The 23,466-nt window shown below is 41.2% G+C and overlaps 1 protein-coding gene and 1 long non-coding RNA gene across 5 annotated transcripts in view; one reads left to right on the top strand and one right to left on the bottom strand.

The window, feature by feature from the left end:
* Nucleotides 1-547: 547 nt before the first annotated feature.
* On the top strand, nucleotides 548-10,422 carry LOC145723580 (uncharacterized). The gene is made up of 2 exons (XR_014148786.1): nucleotides 548-672; nucleotides 9,430-10,422. It is a non-coding gene; the product is annotated as an uncharacterized LOC145723580 (long non-coding RNA).
* Nucleotides 10,423-15,863: 5,441 nt separating this feature from the next.
* The window catches only part of OPA1 (OPA1 mitochondrial dynamin like GTPase), an 88,523-nt gene continuing 80,920 nt past the window's right edge, over nucleotides 15,864-23,466 (bottom strand). For all 4 annotated transcript variants that reach the window (XM_081831572.1, XM_081831576.1, XM_081831583.1 and 1 more), the window contains 2 exons: nucleotides 21,316-21,383; nucleotides 15,864-19,154 (listed from right to left, as the gene is read on the bottom strand). In XM_081831572.1, the coding sequence (XP_081687698.1) occupies nucleotides 21,319-21,383 (65 nt within the window). In that variant the 3' untranslated portion in view covers nucleotides 15,864-19,154; nucleotides 21,316-21,318. The remainder of the gene's footprint in view (nucleotides 19,155-21,315; nucleotides 21,384-23,466) is intronic.

The following is a 23,466-nucleotide window of genomic DNA, read 5'->3' as shown; positions in this document are numbered from 1 at the left end:
CCTAGCTCTGGCATGCTTTTTTATCATCCATTTTAAGCTCCCTCTCATCCTCAACTCCCAATTTGCTTTAAGAAGGCAAAAGGAGTGGGGTATCACATAGCAGAGCGCAGTTCAGGGAGGCTCCCCCTTCCCTCTCTCAGTCGGCCTGGGGGGCTTCTCAGGCAGAAGAATGGACCAGATTCAGGACTGGAATAACTCAGGTGTATTCGGTGGTGTGGAGGGAATCCATAAACGACCTGTCTTCTGATGTTTCTGGATGGTGGTATGGAGGGAGGAGGTACAGTGAGGCATGGTGGGCAGGGCACCTGCCACCTTCTTGGGACGTAAGACCTGAGCCTGCGCGTCGCCACTGGTTCAGACAGTCCTCTTCCGGTCAGCCCGTCAGCCCCCTCGGGCTCAAAACAGTAGAGTGGAGCCAGGGACCACACTTTGGTACTGGAAGGGCCCCAAGACACGTGAGCCCAACTCTGTCCTTTAACAGAGTCCACCCCGATGCCAGAGCAGGGAAGGGGCAGGGCTGGGGCAGGGCGGAGCTGGGACCCGTCGGTGCCAGGCTGTGCTGTAACGGGGCCCTGCTGGACACAAACACACGACAGGCTGGCTGCAAATGCCAAGGGAAGTTTTCAAAATCACGCGGCTTAACACGTGCGACTGCTGTATGTTAGAAGCCAGGTGAGTGGTCAGCCTTGCACGAGGCGATGCCTGGGAGGGTCACAGGTGGGCTTGTGGGATGCTGGGAATGTTCAGCTTCTTGACCTGCTGGATACAAGGGGGTGGCGGTGTGTGACAATTCATGAGGCTGTGCAGATGACCCGTGTACATTCCACCTCAATCAAACTGTTAAAAAAAAAAAAAACGAACTGAAAAGAGAGGAAGGGAAGCACGTGTCCTGGACACTGTGCTCAGCACCCCTCCCGGGGTGGGGGGGGGCAGGCGGGCGGGGTGGGGCACGGCTAACGCCCCCGGCTATCCCCCGCCCCCCGGCAGTGGGAGGTTAGAAGGCCAGTCGCCCGCACATATTGGCAGAGCAAACACATGGGCCTCCGAGCACACCGGCCCCTCTGTGTACACAGGGTGTTAGGCCAGGCTCCACCGGGCTGCACTTCATGGTGACAAAAGACAACAATGCCACACCATCTCGTAACTGTCAACAGCGTTGCGGTGCTCAAGTCTCTGGTCCAATATTTGCACTTAGAGGAGCCGTGTCTCCTCGGCAACATTGACTTAGATCCACCACTTACCGAAAAAGTGGAGGCCCCAGCCCTGCCTGCGCACCTGCCAGGGCCTACAGGGAGTGTGTGGCCTTAGGCAGGATGCTGGGGGAGCCGCGGGTTTGGAAAATCCACCCTGCTGGGTTTCCCTGTTGTCTCTGTTACCTTCGCCCTGTACCCCGGGCTGTGGAGGGGAGTCAGGAGTTTCCAGATCGCCCTGCAGCCCTGTGCAAATGCAATCCGCTAGACCTGCAGAGGAGATAGCTGTGAAAACGAAGCATGAAGCTCACAGTCTTGAACTAAAGTTTTCAGGAAATGGCAATTAGAAAGATTTTTTTTTTTTTTTCCCTGAAAAAGTTTTCTTTTTCATAACGGAATTAAACCCTACCAACGTCAAACATGTTAGCCTCTGGTTCAGGGTTTTACGTCCCCCCGGTAACTTCTGAGTGAGACACTTTCCCATTGACAAACACAAGAGACTACTTTCCAGAAACTCTGCCCCCTTTGTGAGCTCCGGGCCCCAGCCGCGGCGGCCATGACCTGTGACCTCCTGGCTCCCAGCCTTGTTGTCAGCTGGAGAAAGAGAGGGGCCCCGCCTGCGTCAGCTGGACAAACGAGGGCCTGGAAACGCTGCCCGGGGGCTCTGCTTTCCACGAGGGGCTGACCCCTCGCTGCAGGCGCCCTGTCCCCAGGACAGCCTTGCTGCGCGGTCAGGTGGCAAGTCGCTAAGACAGCTCTGCTCTCTGAGAATGACTCTTTTTCCCATTTGATCAGAGGAGCTCTGATGAGATGGCCTGCCCTGCCCTCTCTGGGCCTCCAGGGCCCCCACATTCAGTGAGGCCTCCAATAACCATTAATTTAGCCAATTTCCTGGGCCACACCGTCCCCCAGGGACCCCACTTTGGTGGGCAGCAGCGGAACAAGGCTCCCTGCTGTTGGCCTTCCCTTTTAATTACACGGGGACAAGCTTCCTTGGACTGACTTTGGGAGGCAAGCCCCAGGCCAGCCTGGCCGCCCTCCACGAAACAATGCACACATGTTCAGGAGAATTCCCTCCTCGCCTAATCCGGGCTGGGAAGAAAAGGGCTTTTCTTCTTGTTGTCAAAGGGGGTCTTCGATGCTAAGATACCATTTTGTGTCTCAAGTCATGTCACGGGACTTCTGCCTCAGCCTCGCTGCCTGCTCTTTAGAAATGAAAGACACAGTCCTTGCTTCACCTCAGGACAAGTGCCCCCCACCCTGCCCTCCTCTGAAAATAAAGGGGGTTGGGGGCCTAGGGAAGCAGGAAAAGCTCCCAACTCCCACTGTTCCTTTCTCATCCTGGCAACCTCGGCTTTCTGGACTATTTGCCCAAAGGATGAGTAGGGAGGGCTGAGCCTCACCTGCTGATCTCAAGGGTCATGAATATTCTTATAATCCCCTGGAAAGAAGGATCCTTTCATTAGAGGAGCAGATTCCTCCTGGCGGCCTGGGGGCTTGCCTCCCCTTCCTACCCACCGGCTTGCCTGCTGGCTGCTTTCCTGCTCCAAGGCCTCGGGGTCTGGCTAGCTTCTCCGCTCTTGGTGCAGGTTGGATGGAGAGTCAGATTTTCATAAGGCATTGCTAGGCTGCTTCCCTCAGCACTCCCTGTCCCTATTCTGCAGACGAATCAAAGGATATAACAAAGAAACCCCAGACATGCATCCTGCTGCTTAGGAAGGAGCTGGGGTCCGTACACCAAGGACGGCAAAGTGACGGTGTCGTGGTAGTTGAGTGCACTTAGTTTATAGACTTCACCTTTATTTGGCAAAAGGATTGGAAGTAGCTTTTGGAAATACCCACAAAAATTCAGATGAAGAACTCAAAGATAATTAGAGCAAAATGGAACCAAGGCAGGCGAAAGCTTAATACCACAGTAAATGTTAACAAGTAAGTTACAAGTAAATGTCAGTTTCCATATGGGAGCAAGGCTGAGCTAAGAATGTAACTTTGGGCTTCCTAGCAGCCCCAGAAAAGGGAGAAAAATGGTCCATGGATGGTCAGAGCATACCAGTCGCTCAGGGGAAGCACAGTTCTCCCTGACACTGAGGGCTGAGACCCTCTATCAACAGTGGGTCCTCAAACAAACAAAAATTCTCGTGTGCTGCATTAAACATATCATCCCTAATCTTAGAACCCTTTCCTTAAACTGTCTTTCAAGTGGCTTAACGTGCAACTCACATACCAACAATCCCTGACGTTTGCTAGACTGCTTTTAACACTTGCCATGGATTTAAAATCCATCTTGAATTCAGGCTAAGAAACTAAGAGGTAATTCTCACGGGGAGTGCATTGCTTCAGATATTTCAAACAAAGAAAGGGTCTGGTCCTATAGCTAAGCCTCATAGTACAAAGCAGTGATTTTCAAAGTTTTAATCTCTTAAAGATTACTGAGTACCCCAGAGAAATTTTTCTTTAGGTGGGTTATGTGTATTGATATTTAATATTTAATATAATACTTGATACTGGTATATTCAAAACTGAAATGAAGAATTATTTAAAATATATACTCATTAATTAATTTAAAAAAGAAAACAACTTCATGTTAACATAAATTACATTATGAAAAAAAACTGTAACAATAAGAGTAGCTTATTTTTGCAATTCTCTTTGATGTCTGGCTTGATAGGAGATAACTGGATTCTTCCATCCACTTCTACATCCAACCTATTGCAATGTATTGTTTTGGTTGAAGTATATGAAGAAAACTTGGTCTCACACAGTAATGTAATTAGAAAAGAGAAAGAGGATTTAATAGCTTTCCAGGTAATTGTGAATCTTCTTTGGTACTACATCAACACTTGACAAAGGTTAGTTGCAGTGTAGACTCTGAAACTGTATCAATGAACTTCTCATACTCTGTGATGTAAAATCCATCGGTCTACCTTCTCCTCAGAAAGGAGCTTTCTCCATGCTTGACTTGGCCCGATCATGCATTAGCCATTTGGAAAATACTGGTTTCCTTGGTTATGCAGATCTTCTAACTGACACATTTCTTTTTACAATATCAAAAAGATACATTCATCTAAGTCATGGGAATAAAAGGCACAGCATAGGGCATATAGTCAATGACACTGTAATAGCGTTGCATGCGGACAGATGGTAGCTACACTTGTGGTGAGCATAGTATAGAGAAGTTGGATCACTATGTTGTACATCGGAAACTATGTAACGCTGTGTGTCAATTATTTTCAAATTAAAAAATTAAAACATGCTTTTAAAAATAAAAAAAAGATACATTCATCAAAGTCATCATCCACCTCACCAGAAAAATACTGAGAAGTTGTCAAGCTCATTGTTTTTCCAGATTCTGTTTTTTGCCTACCTGTGTAAGTTTTGTCATTGGCAACAAATACAACAGAGTTGTTTTCCATGAAGTGGCAGGCCCACTCTGCTTATTTTCGACAAAATGTCTGCCACATGACTAAGTTTGGATTACCATAGTTCCTCAGTCATCCTCAGCAAAATGGCGCTCCTCAAAAAAAAGTGAGACTTTAGGTCACCAATCAAGTAACTGCACAAGTATTTTTCCTCAAGATGACCATCATATTTTGGGTTGGAAAGTGCTTTATGTGAACCTCCTAATTTGTCACACAGACCATGAAAAAGACATGAAAAATACTTAAGGGTGGAGATTTAATAAAAGTAAAAATCAATAAAATAATATTAATATAAATTAATAAAATAAATGACTATTTTTTGCTACTTCACCAAGCCATTTGTTAAGTAAAACGGGCTTTTTCTTTTTTCTGAACTGAGTGCGTGGTGGTGCAGATGGCAATTGTGCCCGTGAGTGCAGGGTGGCGCCACTCCCTGATTCCTGCTTAGCAGGGTTACCCACCACGATCCTGGCACATCCAGTGGATATCAGTGCGGTGCAAAATGCTAATAACTTATTAGTATTCTTATAAAGTCATGTTGACCTTGTGAGCCCTGGAAGGGTGTTGAGGACACCTGGGGTCCACAGGCCACCTTTTACCAACTGTGGGTGCAGAGGAAGACCAGGCTTGTAAGAAGGCAGTTACTCGAGGAGAGGCACTCCTGATGTCAAGTAAGAAAAGGCAAGCATTTCCTTCTGAAAATGTTTTCTATCTTGAGTATAGCTCTGACAGCTAAAAGAATTAGAAACGCATCTGTGCTGCAGAAATAAATATTTCAGAAATTTAGTGCTAGAGTCAAACCGTTTGATTAAGGTCAGATAAATGCTTAGAATAGGCTAATAACCCCACCACAATGACTATCTTCTCTACCATATTGATATATTGTGAAGATCAAATGAGATAATAGCACTGAAAGCTGTATGCCAATTAAAGGTAGTTTTATTTTTTATTTTTAAGGGTAGTTTTATTTATGAGAGGCAGTTTTATATAAAAATAGAATCAAACTTTTCACAAATATTGGCATTAGAAGGACCTTTAGTGAATATCCAATCAAATCCTCTGCTTTATCAGTGAAGAAATTAAGACCAAAGATGAAAAGGACTTCCCAAGTTATAGCAAATCCTGATTATGGGTCCAATTTTTTGCCAGTTGAAAAGTTAATTGTTTATACCAGTTAGCAAATGAAAAAAGAGATCACACACACACACACACAAACGAGTAAACGTACAGATAGCCGTAAACGTTAATTTGTATGTAACTCAATATCTACATACTGTATGCTTTATAGACATGAACAACTGACTCATTTAAACAGTTTTTCCATATTTGTGATGTGCTAAGTGACAGGTATATGAAAAGAGAACACACCGTCCCGGCCCTCAGAGATCTTTCAGTCTTGTGAGGAAATGTGAGTGACCGGTAACTCCAGGACGTGCTGCCGTGTTAGGTTAGGGGTATGCTTAGTAATGAAGGCACTAATGAAAAGCAGTTAACTCAGTGGGAGACAAGGGAGTGAGGAAGGGGTCACGTAAGTTCCCCAGAGGAGTGGCTGCTGGATCGGGGTCCCCAGAGAGGCAGGAAGGTCACCAGAGCAAGGAGGCTGGTCCAGCCTGAGCAGGGTGTGTGCAGGAAAGCAGTGTGACGGAGCAGGGGGCCTCTGGGGCTCTAACAGGGATGTGGGATGAGAAGCAGGGCTGGAATTGCTCTGAGAGAGGTGGGCGGACCCCTCACTGGGAAGAGCGATGAGGTAAAGATTTTGGACTTTACCTTGAAAGCTATCTGGAGACAGTTATTAATTAAGTGGTCACATTTGCACTTTGGACACATCATTCTGGCAAGAGTGTGGAGGATGGATGGGGGAGAGGGGACAATGAAGGTCTGCGGTGGCAATGGAGTGAGACAGGAGGGTCGTCTGATGTGCGCAGAGGCTGTAGGATGGGGACACAAGATGGTAAGATGAAAACTAGAGAGATTGGCGATTGGGTTTGTTCCTGTATCAGGGAGAGAGGGAGATTCCTAGATGTCTGTCTTGTGCACCTACCAGTGATGGTCACCATATAGTGAGGTCTGGAGAAGGGACAGGTTTAATGGAGAAAGCGGTGGTCTCACTGTGGACAGGTGTGTGTGAGACATACGAGTTGACAGCCGGAGTTGGGGCTTTGGGGCATGAGGAGAGGACTGGGATGGAACCAGAGAGTGACAGTCACCTTCTGGGAGGGCAGGGAGTTGACCAGCCAGGGAGAACGTGAGACTGAGGAAAGGACACGGAGGGAGAGCTCCGGGAAAGGCCACCATTTAGGAAGGTCTGCAAACAGCAGTGACAACCAGCAGCTGCTTTGTTACTAGAAGGAAACCCAGGAGAAAGTGGTGTCATCAAAGGACAGAAGCCAAAGAAATAAGGGTTTACAGAGAGAGAGGGAAGGAGAGGGAGAGGGAACGGATGTCACAAGTAAGTAGAAGAGTGCTTGGGGGGACCGTGGTGGCCTCAGTGAGGGGCACTCGGCATAGGAGCCCAGCTGGTGAAAGAAAATGCGGGCTTGGAGTGAGCTGAACAAGGAATGGTGGATGATTTCTCTTTCTAGGAGCTTGGCTGTGAATGAAAGGAAAGGTAGTATACACTTTACAGATACATAGACTTCACAGAAGATACCAATTTGTTTCTAGATCCTGGGATTCACAGATATTTGAAAAGTTCATTTGGAGCGTCTGAGTGGCTCAGTAGGTTGAGTCCCTGACTCTTGATTTTGGCTCAGGTCATGATCTCAGGGTCCTGGGATTGAGCCCCGCATTGGGCTCTGCGCTCAGCACGAATCCTGCTTGAGATTCTCTCCCTCTGCCCCTCGCCCTGCTTGCATGTGCACATGCCCTCTCTAAAATAAATAAATAAATCTTAAAAAAAAATTTTTTTTTAAAAAAAGTTCATTTGCCTTATTTCCAGATAACTATATCCACAGCACCCAGAACACAGTATGTTAAGGTGGTGGTATAAAATGAGAATAAAGGAAAACCCATTCAGATTAGAAAAATGCAAAAATAGCAAATGCAAACCACCATACTGGTAATCTAAAATGCTCCAAATCCAGTTTCCTTATACCCACATGGTGGCGAAAGCACGGCCTGGGAGCGGGGCTACTAGTAGACAAGGCAATCCCTTTTCCAAAGCCTGGCCATGAACCGAAGTTCACACAACTCACCCTGTGCCCTCTCTCAGGCAGCCAATCAATAGTCTCTTTAGAAACCTACTTTGGATTTAGGTCTCTTTGCTCATCACTGTTCCAATGCAGATTAACCCAGGCTCATGCCCTTTGCCCTTGGCAGGGAGGAGCTGCTGTATGTGAGCCGTCTTGTTGGCAGTCAGGGGTATCCCAGGACTTGGGCGTGGAGCCAAGGTGCCTGTGGGCCAGCAATGCTATTTCTCTGTGCAGACATTCCTGAGCAAGCAGGACCTCTCTTACCTACAGCTCCCGAAGGCTTCCCTACTGAACTCACTACCTCTCAAACTGCTCTGACATCTTTGCCAACAGTAACTTCTTCCTCATGCACCCTACCGTAATGCAGGCCATTTAGGTTGAGAAACAATTTATAGTACAGGGCAGTGGTGAGGTGCACAGGCCAGGAACCAGACTTCCAGGGTGGAAATCCCAGTTTTGTCCCTTATAAGCGAAGCAAACTCTGACAACGTGGACAATTTAGAGGCTCTGTTTTGTTTTGTTTTGCCTATAAAATGGGGAAAATAATAGTACCTTTCTCTCAGGGTTGTGGAAATTAACAACATTCACATAGTTTAAGTGCTTACAACAGTGCCTGACAAACAGTACATGGTAACTCTCATTATTTAGAAGGATGCAAGAGAGAAACACCTTGTACCTGGTTTGGAGGCAAGTATTAGAATGCCTTTCACTGAAAAATGAATGTAATCTGGAAAACATCTTGCCTGACTTAGTTGGACGAGGATGCATGTTCCCTTGGTTTCTCTGGATGCCAAGTTTAATCAGTGGCAGAAATTCAGAGGTTGTCTGGGCTGGAGGAAACCTGTGGGACTATCCGGCTCACTGTCCTTTCACACATCTGGTCTGCAGAAGGAAGTGGCTCTAATAAGGTCATGTGGGGAGCAGAGCATGATTAATTAGAAGTAGGACTCTTGTGCTTCATGGTCGTGTGCTCTGCTTTGCCCTTCTGAAGATCCGAATGCACAGGTTTGAACTATGTGTGTGTGCACATGTCATTGTCTTCTTTCCTGTCAGAATTTCTCCAAATAGGACTTTTTCTGGAACCAGAGATGAACCCTTCGTTACAAAACCAGGGTAAATACACACACACACACACACACACACACACACACAGACAACTGGCTCTCCCTTATGATACAGTACCCTTTAGTTAGTGAGATGATTTTATTCAAGCTGAGCGACAAATACAAAATATTTATCAGAATTCTGGGCTACCTCTTCCTCAGTAAACCTTAAAAATAGAATGTGCTCTGAATACTCAGGATTCACTTAAAATGTGTAAAATTGGCCTCAGGGCCACTTTCCCCTGCTGAAGTTCACCAGCACGACTTCCAGAACTTGAAAAAGGTAGACGTGTAGAACAAAAGATTTTTACATAAATATGTGCATCTTACTCGATCAGGGTTTCCCCTTGGCACCGACTTATCCATTGCACTGGAAGTAGAGTGTTAAGTGTCTCTTGATGAATGTACACACGTTTTTGCAGCTCACAACATGAAAAGCAACTGCCGGATCGGGACAGGGGAGTGGGTCAGGGGAGGGGGCTCCTGGCACGTTGCCAGTCTATTCAATACCTGCTCTGCTTTCCAGGCTTTGGAGGCAAACCTACATGGGATCCCAGACAGACTCAGTGAACTTGCCAGCCTGGGAACTCAGGGAACCTCTCCGAGCGGGCACTGACGTGCTGAAAAACGGCAATGGCACCAAAGTTAGGAAGTAAGAATAAGTAATGTATTTAACATACATTTAATATAGTTGGCATTTAGTAAAGGAGATTTTCCCTTCAGTCCAGCGTCATCATTTAACTTCATTTAAAGTTAAAGCTCCATGCGTCTAAATGAAGCTAAACATCTATGCATCTCTAAGCATGACCAGAAATCACGTTCTCTTCAGAAGCCCTCAGTAGAACTGTCATTCAGATGCACCGAGGCCAGCAGTGGACACAACGCTGCAGTTCAAATCACGAGTTCTCACGTGGTGGATCCGTGGCTGGGCAGCATGCTGGTTGTGGATGTTTCTGTCTGACTCACACACCGTTTAGGATTTTTTCTTTTTTTCTGAAGATTTATTTATTGAGAGAGAGAGAGAGAGAGCAGGGGAAGGGGCAGAGGGAGAGAGAGAGAGAGAGACAGAATACCAAGCAGACTCCCTGCTGAGTGTGGAGCCTGATGTGGGGCTGGATCCCACAGCTCTGAGATCATGACTTGAGCTGAAATCAAGAGTCAGACACTCAACCGACTGAGCCACCCAGGTGCCCCAAGATTTTTTAATTAGCTGCTAACATTCAAAAGTAGGGAGGCTGCAAAGAACTATCCAGATCCCCAACCTCTTTTACAAAATGCCCGACTTTGGGGGCACTGAGTTTGTGGCCTGACTTAATTAAATCTTCTTGGAACGGAAACAGTATAGTAGTCCCCCAGGATCAGCAGGGAGGGACATTTCAAGACCCCCGGTGGATGCCTGAAACTGCAGATAGTTCCGAGTCCTATACATGCCACGTTTTTCCCTATACACACAACCCTATGAGGAGGTTTAGTCTATAAATTACACATAGTAAGAGATTAACAGTAACCAATAATAGAATAGAACAATTATAACAATATACTGTAATAAAAGTTATGTGAATATGGTCTTTCTCTTTCTTAAAATACCTTATTGGACTGTACTCACCCTCCTTCTTGTGATGAGACGAAGTGAGGGGAAGGGCAGAGGCACCGTGATGTAGCGTTAGGACACCGATGACGCCTCAAGAGGGAGGATCACCCGCTTCCGGATGGAGGTTGCCCTTGGGTCACTGGAGTCGCGGATAAGGGAGGACTCCCGTACTTGCTTAGGAGTCAGGAGAGAAGGGTTCTAGTTCTGCCGCTAATTGAACAAATTGTTTCTTCTCTCTGGACCTCTTTTCTTCTTTTGCAAAACGTGCGCTATCATTGCCCTAGAACTATAATTCACTTGCTAGGTAAACAAAGTGAAGCTGAGGGTAAAAAAAATGATAGAAATCCTCTACAATCTATACAGTCAGCCAGGTAGTGGAAGGTTTTAAAAATGTTTCCGAATATACATGTCTGGTTGCACAAAAGATTATCCAAACGATAGGCATTAATAATAAAAGCTATGGTAGTTCAGAAAGAGGAAACTATTTTTTAAAGGAGGAACTACTATCTTTTATATACACTACTGTATTTTATATACACAGGAAGATCTCGGCTTCCCACTACCCGATGGGAAACATGCAGATGTGCCCCGTATGCACCTGCTCTGGAAGAAATTTCCCTATTTCCACATTCTCATCTTGTAGTTTTGAGGAGGTCGGTTGAGCATGCCACGCCTGGTCCATGAGGCTTTCTGCTCGGTTGGCTTCAGACAAAGTTACCATTAACTCCCCAACCTGCAAGAAAATTATTTAACACAAAGGATTCCAAAATGTCCTCCTCTCCCTCTACAAGCCTGCAAACAAATGGTACAGGAATGAGGTCAGAAAGGAATCCCCTGCCTACCAGGCCTCTGAATTCATTTACCTACCTCAGAGCCCATTCAGGGAAAGGGGTGGAACGGGGAACAAGAGATTCTCGGAGGCCAAGTGGAGTTTGGGGGTCGAGCGCTACATTACAAGATTTGACAGGCCTTTGCCAGCCTTCGGCTTCTTTGTGTCTCTCACATAATAGAGAAACACAAACTGAGCAGCACACGATCTGTGGTTACACCCTTGGACAGAGCACACTCTTTGCAAATGCTAATAGTATTGTAGTATCCTGTCACCCGGGAACACAAAAAAGGATGTTGATTTTCACATGAACCAGAACAGGCCCATTGTACACAAGTTTGTGACCAACTTGTAGTATCTGCACATCAAAAGCCTGGCCAATCACGGGGTACACAGCTGGTGGACTGCACCGATGGGGGTGCCCAATGGAGAACAAGATCCAAATGCCTCATCCACCCAGAGAGACACACACAGTACTTTTGACATGAATGAAACTACAATCTCACAATCCTGGTTCAGCTATGACCATGACAGTTGCCAAGTAAATAATTAGCAAGAACGTAATTGTCTCAGATGTTTAAAGAGAGAAATCTGAATGTATGAAAATGGGAGTGGTTTTGCTCCTGCTGAGAGCCTCCAATATGGTAGAGGCAGCAAAGGGTGGTGATGTTCAATTAAGGGTGATCCGATACACGAAAAGATAAACTCATGAGAACGTTGGCAAGAAAAGTATCTATTTCCAAGCCCTGGGAAACTAGAAACTCAGGGCAAGAAAATTAAATAAAGAATGTATATGATGTTCTTAAAAATAAGTTTAGTCAAAATTGTAGAGGCTTCTGCTAATAGCCTCTCAAGTGTTTTTACTAGAAACAAAAAGATAGTCAAAATTTGGGAAAATATTCAATGAAGTGTTTTAAAAACTGGGGTAGAAATAATTCTGGATCTGATTAGTTGGGCTAATCCCCCCAAAGTTAGAGAATCAACATAGGTAAGACGGGAAAATTAACATGATTAACATGTTGAGGAAAAATCACAAAGTACTAATTTCTACTCCTGAGATTTGAGGTCTGGGGCAGACAGATTAGAGCCCCCTGAAATCTTAGTATCACCTTGTCCCCCCAGGACCCCACGGGGACCCCTATCTCTGCCAAGATCCCCACTGTTGTGGGGCAGCAACAGCCTCATATAGTTAGGGTTAGCCCCTGACGCACTTTCTAGGGGTGTCAGTGCCCAGGGTACTCCTCGGTAAGTTTACTTTGTAAATAAGTTCACTGTCCTAAAAGTATTTTTGAGAGATAGCAAAACGTACAGGGGTTTGTAACCAGACCTATTTTCAAATTCAGAGTTTGTTGCTCACTAGAATGACCTGGGGCAAGTTACTTAACAACTTTTCTGAGCCAATTTCCTCATCTACAAAATGGAAATAATACTGCCTGTGGTAATGAATGCAAAACGCAAGACATACCGGTTCAAGTTCTCTTAACTTCAAAACTTAAAAGAAAAACACAAAAAAATTTCGTGGGACCCATCTTTGGCAAGATAGGATACTAAAAAGGCTTTGGGGTTTCTAGACGGACCCCAAAATGCTAATGGCCTGTGACAGTACACATCTTCGCCGTGCGCTCAGTCCTGCAGCGTGGAGTGGGCCCTTAGTAAGGCTGTGCTACCTATCTGTACCCTTCTGACACACACCCGCACCTCTTCCTCCTGCTAGGATTGCTCATGGAGGCAGGGAGGCAGGTTCGCTACCGGCAACTGGGTGTGTGCTGTGTTCTTAAGGCACAGCTAAGGTGCTGCAAGTGACTTCCGACTTAAGCTCTCTAGACAAATACATTTCTTGATGGAGAAAGAGTAAGCACTGCAACTTGTTAATGATGTGTGACTACTGCTATGTTAAGACGTATGGAAAAGAGAGATTAAAAACAAAAATGGAACGCAGGAAATGGACGGGTTAATTCCTGAAGTTAAGAGGTAAATTAATTTTAGCATTTCCTGCGGCTGAAGTGAAGAAACAGGTTAAGGTCTTGAAGTCTCTTTGACAGAAGAAGAGGGGCATACACATTTGTCTGGAGTGAGAAGCTTTGCTGGCCCTGAATTATCTAGTAATCCTTACTTTAATGAACTTAAATGATAAGACATGTTCTTAGGCTTTACTTCTGCAAAAGATACCTTGCAGAAAAGAGTATTTTCTTCAACTAGGTACATCATATAGTATTTGGGAAAGCCAAGGGCGTATTAGATAAATCCAGAGGTAGGTCAGTGTCAGTCCAGGCAGTATTGCTTCCTGAAGACTTGGCCTAATTCTCAGAAAAACTTCAGCAAAGCAAGATGGAGTCGGTCTATTCTCTACACACTTTCTCACAAATGTCAGAGGTCTCACAAGCTTCTGCAAGTGCTAGATCATGTCAACCATGACTGTATTTTCTGACAAGTGGATAAAATGCTAATTTCCATGTTGCTGCTATGTGACTTAGTGACTCCAAGAGTGAGCAGCAGAACAGACGTTCTGCTTCAAACATTAAGGCGTGTAACCTGTCCTGGTAACACAGCTGTAAGATACTCCTCTGTGAGAGGCAGCTGGTGTGTCATGGCACGGTGACTGGGTCTTCAGTGGGGCCTTGGGCCTATGGGTTTTTAAATTTTCTCAAATACCTGGATAGGAACCAGGCTAACACCTGGATTAATTAGTGAAAAACAAAACAAGTAAGAATTCTTTAGCTAAAAGAATGAAGGTACAGGGATTTAAAAACATTTAAAAGTTACTTCCTACTCAGTGACTTGACCCCAACCAAATGAGCCTCAACACTAGCCCTAGAGAATGTGAGCTCAGGTCTTTCTGAGAGTGATCATATACACGTTCTCCATTTTCAAGCTAGTAACTCAACTCTATCACTTCAAGATACCTACTTAACCTTATGATGCACATTTTTCTTACCCTTACTTTATAAAACAGTCTTCTTCAGGGTAAACAGTATTCACATTTAAACAGAACGGAGATTCCTCAGAAGTTCAAAATAGAGCTACCCTATGACCCAGCAACTGCACTACTGGGTATTTACCACAAAGATACGATGTAGTGAAAAGAAGGGGCACCTGCACCCCAATGTTCATAGCAGCAATGTCCACAAGAGCCAAACTGTGGAAAGAGCCGAGATGCCCTTCGACAGATGAATGGATAAAGATGTGGTTCATATATATATAATGGAATATTATTCAGCCATCAGAAAGGATGAATACCTACCATCTACATCGACGTGGATGGACCTGGAGGGAATTAGGCTAAGTGAAGTAAGTCAGTCAGAGAAAGACAATTATCATATGGTTTTACTCATACGTGGAATATAAGAAACAGTGCAGAGGACCATAAGGGAAGGGAGGGAAAACTGAATGGGACGAAATCAGAGAGAGAGACAAACCATGAGAGACTCTTGACGCTGGGAAACAAACTGAGGGTTGCTGGAGCAGAGCGGGGTGGGAGGATGGGGAAACTGGGTGATGGGCATTAAGGAGGGCAGGTGATGTGATGAGCACTGGGTGTTATATGCAACTGATGAATCACTGAACACTACATCAGAAACGAATGATGCACTTTATGTTGGCTAACTGAATTTAAATAAACTTTGTTGATACTGTTTTGCTTCTTAATCTTTGACAATTTTTGAAGCACTCATCTTAACTCTTAAGTTTTCTACGTCCATTAACTTAGTTTTAATATGTGCAAAATATGACCATTTTAGTTAACACAAATTGGCTGTGATTATTTTAAAACACATTTTGTAATACAATTAAACAATACATCTGTATTATTTACAAGCACATGATAAACTACTTCACTTTGGTAGAGAATTCATACATCTGAAATTTAATATTACGTCAACTATATTACAATTAAAAAATGAATAATTTTTAAAAGGTATGAATTCTTCAACTGGAAGCGTGAGAAGGAAACAAATCACTCTGTTAAATCTACAGGAAGTAAAGTCTGCAACTTTTTTGATACATGCAGATTTTGAACTTGAAGTGTACAAAGGATAAAAAATTAAAGTACAACTACTTTTTGAGCCTCACATTGAGAGTGGTCCGTTAACAGTGACAAGTGACATACAGGCTAATGTGACTGAAACATGTTCTTTTCTACAAACCTTCCAAAGGAATTCAAAGACTGTCTCTTGACATTAACTCATCAGAAATAAACCATATTCCAGCTAGTATGTACTACTTATTGAAGCAATCATGACTTTGAGTCTTTCCCTAGTTTTGACTTCAGCCAACCATATGAATCCTGGAGAAGGCACACCTATACTCTGCCTTATTTTACATATCAAATGATCAACAGACATTTAATAAGCATCATTTAGCAGCAAAGTTCTGGGAAGAAAAAAAAAAGAGAAATGGGAGTTCATAATAAGGTAGTAGATGGAAGTAAGGGATCCTCAAGGTTCCTTCCCCTTCTAAGACTTAGGTCTGACTTTTCAGTAAGCCTCCTGTACGAATGAACATGCTAGCATCATTAGTGAAAATGATGGCCATGGCAGCAAAATCCAATTAAAAGACATTTTTAATATATTTTATCATAGTAAATACCAAAACGTTTTGACAAGTATCAAGACATAAAAAAAGGCATTGTTTGACCATGGATTACAATTGCGAAATGTGCGCGAAGTAAAAGTATTCAGAGAAGAGCCACATTAAGAGGCTTGTGAGACCATGAATTTGGTTACACTGTGAGGTCAAATTATGACCCTAGGTGCTCAGGTTTCTCTCTCTCTCTTTCTCTCTCTCTCTCACCCTCTCATTAATACAGAGAAAAGTTAAAAGATGCTCTCCAATATCGAATTATAACATGATTTAAATATCTTTAATTACTAATCTACACAAATGACCTTAATTAATCACAGGCAAAATATAATCGCAGTAACATCTACATGGAGTGTGAAGGTTTTAAAAAATAATACAAAGTTCATTCACAGTTCACAAGTAAAAACAAGGTTAAGTTTTAAGTATTTAAACACACAGTCATGATCATTCAAAAGTAAGTATATTTGTAAGCACATCTCTATACTGCTAAAGTACCTGAAACTCTAGCAAACACCAGCTAAGAGAACTGAGATAAAAAGCATTGTTTTGATCCCTTTTACTGGAAACCTAAAATACCATATTTCTTTCTGCAGATAAATACATCTGAAATAAATAAATATAAAATTATTAACTAGTTAAGGAAATTACCTTTTAAGCCTCCACTCTGAATCTTATCATCATATGTAAACTTCCCAAATTATACGGTTAGGAAGTACCACTCTCTGCAATGTCCCCTGCTCATTTTTACACTATTCATTTGCATTTGGAGGCCAAATTATTTGTGGGAAGGAGTCCATTGGAGTAAAGCCTGAAAAAGGGGGGTAATACAAAGAGGAGAGAATATAATTAAGCTACTAAGAAAGGAGGATTGCTCCACCTATAGCTACAGTTCTGCTGATTGAACTGTGAAGCAGCAAGAACGGCTTGTTTCCTATTGTGCACTGCCTATGAATACGGAGTTTTAAAATTGATACCTTGACCAAGTCAATTTTGGATATAATCTATTTACAGTTGTTCAGTCTTCCATACAGAGCTTTGTTCACTCTATTCTTTGCAATTTCTGCCATGCAAAACAAATGATTCCTGGTCAAGTTAGAACTTAACTCCTATACATTGAATTTCTGAAGTGATTGGTTTAACTTTGAATCATTTGTAATTTTTGAACTACAGACACAACACACAGGGTTTACTGTCGAGAATCCGAATTTTATTTTTTCTTTTAATAACATGTGCATCAACCTAACTTCCAAGAAAAAAAAAAAAAAGGCATGCTTAGAATGAGCTCAGCTAAAAAGGAAAAAAAAAAATATATATAGGTAGCCCATAAAAGAAAGAAGTCATATTACTGTGGGGGACGAGGGGGTGTCCGGACTCTTAGATGGATTTTTCATCACATTAATTTGTATCATCTATTTGTATGTTTAAATTACAAATACTGATCTCAAAATGAAGACCCCCATCCCCGTTTCTTACATTTATACAAAGAGATGTGAAAAAAGTACTGACTTAACATTAGCCTTTTGCTTGGGAAAAATCTATAGAAATACAACTGAAGGTATTTTTTCCTATCCATAGCACATATAAATAAACATGGTCCTATTTCTTTAGAAATAGATTTATAGTTGTAACGTGGCTGTGTTTTACAACTACAAAAATATTAATAATTGCATGGTGCCTGCTTCAGTAAGGAGTTATCACCAAGCAGCACTGGTTAGAGGGAGTTAACCACTGAGGTCATCTCCAAACTCAGGACAGAACATGGAGCGGGGCTCTCTACTCCCTTTCTGTTCACCCACCAGCCCTAGAGCTGAAAGACACATGAAATGTTCTTGACTCTCATCTACCAAATAACAATGTAGACTGCTACCGGCTGTGTAAAACGGGATCTACCTTTCTTATCAAACAGTATAAAACAACTATTTACTGAATTCTCAATTTCTGAAATACTCTGTGATATCCTTCCAACTCTGTATATTAAGTGTCCTCAGATCTTGAGAGAAATCACAATGAAGGATATATTGATGCTAAATTAAAAAAAAAAAGTGGGGTGGCAAGGGAACTGTTACCAAAACATAATTCTAAAAAAGCTGAAAATTAAGTAAACTATAAAATAAAAACTCACACAGTGGGCATTTTTATTAGAATAATAAAGGTTCAATGAAATGGCAACAAAGCAGAGATAAATGAGAAAGACATTTTAAGTCAAAAATGGCATATTTCTTTGCTTTAAAGTCCATCAGCCAGTAAAGAAGTATTTGTATGAAACACACGAAAATGCTGTGAAGGTACAATAACTGAACTGCAATGAATCAAATTTTATGTTTTTCTTTACACGTTCAGCTAAGAGGGAGATGGTCAACATTATTCTGTTGAAGTAATTTCTATTTAAAATAGTCTTATGACAGAAGGCCTTTTCCTGAAGTATTTGACAACAGTCTCAATGAAATTAGTCAACCGATTATTCTTTGTCTTCCTTACCCTGTGTCACAACCCAGTAGCTCTGTCAACAGGTTCAAAAAACCCACGGTTAACAGAAAACCCGGCTTACCTAGACAAAATAAATGAATTTCAAATGGGTACAGAAAGGACAAAATCGTCAGCGGAAGCACACTGGAAGCTGCTGCCGACTTCGCTTCTAAGACAGCCCTCTCAGCTGGCAATGAAGGGTAAGACCTCTTTCACTGGATGTACCCGGACTGCTGTAATCCGAATTCACCTGTTTGAGGCGCTCTTCTGTTAGCTAGTCCTCTTTCACATGATAAATGTAAACTCAATTTTCATAATCAGATAGCTACTGCATACAGAACATTACAGATACAGACAACAACTTAGCGGGTTACCATCATCTTATATACAACTGATAGCTTTTCACAACATCTAGCATTTTTTCCCCAGAAAAAAACTGACCCTACATCATCTAATGAATTAGTTGAACGCGTGCCACCACAATGAGACAAGCAGGAGAGCAAGTTTCTTATCTTCAAGGATTGAATCTAACGGCCACACCACTTGTATTATTTCACTTTGTCACTTCAATACAGTAAAATAGGATTTTAATGCCATTTCCACTGTTCTTGCATTCGAAAGGCAACTGATGGTTAAAGTGCCTCGAACACGCATAAATTATTTTTATCCCATGACTTTATTTTATGTTTAGAAAGGTGGAACAGCAGAAGGAAAAAAGGCAGGACAAGAGACTCAGGAGTTTTTTTCTTCACATGTATGCAGAGGTGATTATTTTATGAGTAGGATTCTGCAAAAATAAACATATTTGATAAATTAAGGTATGAGGAGACAAATGCAAAATTTCTAAACTTTATTACTGCATGATCATAAAAATATTGAAGTTTAACTGCCTGTCTGCTAGTTGTATTAAATTCAAAATATCACCCACTGTAACAATAGAATAATTTTATTAACATGATGTGTGAATCAAAAAATACTGTAATTAATTTTTATGGAAAAAATTTAAAAACATATTAAAGTCAATCAGCAGAAGGAATCTGTGTATGACTGTGTTGGGTATAAACATCTTCAGCAATTATCAGAATGAATTACTTAAAACTACCAGGCTGAGGAATCCATACATGTTAAAACTATCATTAAGAAACTATTCCTTAAAGTTCCTGGTAACTTTTATAAAATGGTCAGAATGAAGCAAGGCTACTACCATTTTGCCACATTTACTCTTTTCATTGGATTTGCAGGGTACAAAACAGAATTACTAACAGTTCACAGGGTTATAAATCCCAAGGGTTGGGAAGGGCCGTAGAGATTAAAGACAAGTAAGGAACAAAGAAAGTTGGGATGGTTTCCTCACAGACAAATATCATCACAACTTAGCTCTTGGGACTGCCCTGGACTCCACTTGAGACAGACACTCTGGCAGGAAAAGGCATGTTTCCAGTAGCAATGGTAATACTAAGATGTCACACTGACCCGCTTAGGGAAGTGACACTCACCATTATGTAAAACACTGGCTGGCTTTAGGCTTCCTCATTTCATTAAAGACAGAAATGCAGCTTATATTTTTAATGGGTTTCTGTGATTTTCATGAATTTCCTCCCCCCGCCATTGCCCCAAACCACATTTATAAACAAAAATTTCAAGAGAACTTTGGTGCTGAAGAGGAGAATCTTCATATCAAAAAGGCTCTCAAAATGTTTATTTCTAACATTAACTATTGAGTAATTATGATGAGGAAGATATAGCAACCTTATGACTTTAAAAGAAAATTTTCATACACTGAAGTTGTATAAAACATTTATGAACACAGACGCTTAAAAACAACGAATTATTTTTGGATTGTGTTCAAGATGATTGATATTTAGTTTCTAGATACATTTTGTATACATCCATATATACATCTGTCTTAACTTCAGGGAGAGACACAGAACAAAGTAACAAAGCATTACTGGAAAGCCTTCTAACTCCTCCCTCCCTCATTCATTGCTGGGATGCTGTTCTGAGTGACAATGGTCTGAGCTGTGCTTCCTTTTCTAGCTTGCTTTCTCAAACATACTGTCCCTCCAGCAGAAGAAAATAGGTAGTTTGGTTAAAGGGCCTTTTCTGAAATGAATGCAGCAGCTAGGGAGGGAATCTCTTACTTTTCTATTCCTTCCAGTTCTGACTGTGTTGCAGGCTGCCTACCGGGCAAGGCTCACAGATAAAGTGATTAATTAAATATTTTAAATACACGATAATGTCTTAATTATAGCATTTTCCCTTTCTCAACTTTTTCAATAAAAGCAAAAGACTTACTAATTATAATTCTTTAGCAATAATTAGCAAGTTACTAAGCTACTAAGGCAAGTCTTTATACATGTAATACTTTATCTGGAACATGCTTCCAAGGCCAGACTATAAAATTAGACAAGAGTCCACACATTCAGAAGAGTACTACATACTAAGGCTATCTGAGTAATTTTAAACAGGAGAAATATTTTTAAACATAAGAGAATAAGATTAAGAACAACTGTTAGGATTACCAGTCAAGCCAAATAAATGCTTTGCAACTTAACATACATATAATTATCAACTGAATGTGAACAATGAGGAATAAAATGAGAGCTACAGTTCAATTCTTTACATGCAGAAAACTTGCGAGCCATATGCATATTATGAAACAGCTTAGCTTTGTTTACCTTTGTTCTGTTCAAAATGAGTTCTAGAGGATATTTTTAGTTCAGCCAGAAGACAAGTATTCAAAAGGAACATTAATTACACATATGAAATGTAGAATTAGTTTCAGAGATCCCTGCCATTAAAATTATTTAATTACACTAAAATTGTTATTAAGGAACAAGCAAGATATAGTCAAGTACAATGATGAACTATAACAATAAGTTAAAAAATATAAATTTTGCATCTAGTCAGTACCAACGCAGTAAGAAGACTTTTACTTAACTTATTACCATTTATTTCTCCTGATGAAGAGCTTCAATAAAAGCATCAAGTTTTTCTTGAATTTCTCTAACTTTCTCTGCAGAGATAAAAAGACAATAGTATTAGTTAAAAGTGAATTTATTTTTCAAAGGCAACACAAATCTTATAATTATCCAATATATGGTCTGGGATACTCTATTTGGGAAAAGGGAAAAAAACTACTTTAGCACCCCATACCCCCTTATGTCCAGAAAAGGTTAAATTGGACTGTAGTAGTAGTTCTTAACAATTTTTTGGAAAGGGAAGGAGTGTGGGGTTTGTGACACACCCCTTTCAGAATGTAGTAAGAGTTACGGAATCTTACACAGAAAAATGTATGTATGGATACATATGTAACTGCATATAGAATTTTAAGGAGTTCTCAGGTTCTCTGGAGTCCAACCAAGGACTCAGTTAGCAATATCTGGAACGGAGGAAAATATAAAATAAAATAATGAAACCATTTTTAAACATTAAAAGAGAATACAGGTGAGCATTTAACAGGCCTTAGACTGGAAAATGATTTTTTAGGATAAACGGGAAATACAAAGGATAAGATTACCAGTATGACCACATTAAAATGTACACTTTGTATGTCAAAATAGATAAAAGAAATTGTAGGAAATACTTGCAACAAACATGAAAAGGGCAAAACACTTCAAAAATACATAGAAAAAATGTACTTTTCTAGCTATAAATGAATAAAGTTTAAAAACACTATAGGCACTGAAGACAGACTTACATTATTATATTTTAGATTTTCATGTTTATAGACTTCCAAATAAAATCTGTAACTTCTCTCAGAGATATAAAGATTTCCTTCACAAATATAAACTAGTCACAGTACATGTCAATCTCCAAATGTTAAAAGAATGGGCATTGTGATTTATTCTACTTCACTGCTAACTTAATTATGCATCTCCCCCTTTAAAATATAGCTCGTGGTAAGCACAGTAACAAATGTTTTTGTCCTTTCAACACAATTCTACATATTAGTGGGAATTCTCAATTACAGTGAAGTGACTGGTTCAAAACTATCGATCTAGAGGCAAAACTGGAAAGCATTCTGCATTATATCTATAGAAAAACCATTATAATATTCAACATTTGTTATCTTTTAAAAAAATATTTATTTATTTACTTATTTTAGAGAAATGGTGCTTTCGAGTGGGGAGGAGGGGCAAAGGGAGAGAATCTCAAGTAGACTGTGTGCTGAGCATGGAGCCTGATGCGGGGATCATCTCATGATCATGACCTGAGCTGAAACTTCAGGTTTCAGACACCCAAGTGACTGAGCCACCCAGGCACCCCAACATTTGTATCTTTTATATTTAAAAATAAATAATCTGCAATTGGAGACATAGTATTTCTATCACTGAGACAGCAGTTTTGATGAATAGCCAATGAAAGGAAGACCTGTCCTCTTCACGAATTCTTACTAACATTGCAGGAACTCAACAAAGCCTATATGGTTGCATATCAAGAACATGTCTTCATCTTTTTTTGCCAGTAATTTAACACTTCTACCTCTTTGTATGAGTCTGAGACTAACACAAAAATCTATAGAGAAAAAAAAAAGTGTATTGTTTTAATCAAACTATTTACTGAGCAAACATGAGAACAGTTATTGCAGAGATGGCAATAATTCCTTATATGTGAAAGTGAGCTAGAGAAACCAGAAAAAATAATCCCAACCCATCTCTTAGAAGTTTAGTCTGTACTTTTTGATAGTCAGTACTATTTGTAAAAGAAAAGTCAAACCAAAAATATACATCCTTTCTCAAAGTAAGGTCATATTCTTATTTTTAAAATTAATTCATTTGTTGCTTAGAAATAGCTTCACCTATTTTCTTCAGTGAGTATTTACAGAGTTCCACATAGTGCAGTTCACCAGCTGAAGAATTTTTTAAAAAAAAGGGAGATTAGGAGAAAAGGAGTTTTCTAAGTTGTCTCACAGAATTTTGGAAATGAACAGGGTTTTTAAAAAATCATCTGGTTTAAACAGCACAACACATGGAAATCTAAAACAGGTGTTTAAAGCCTTGGCAGCTCCTCTAAACATTTCACTGTGAACTATTTCGACTTGGGAAAGCTGTACTGTGTAAGAGGAAATCTGATTCTATTTGCTCCATGATCTGCGT

Source organism: Leptonychotes weddellii, chromosome 1 (genome assembly GCF_054177405.1).
Source record: "Leptonychotes weddellii isolate Sample4059 chromosome 1, ASM5417740v2, whole genome shotgun sequence".
Taxonomy (NCBI): Eukaryota; Metazoa; Chordata; class Mammalia; order Carnivora; family Phocidae; genus Leptonychotes; species Leptonychotes weddellii.
The sequence above is the reverse complement of the archived record's forward strand: the minus strand, read 5'-3'. Positions and strand labels throughout refer to the sequence as shown.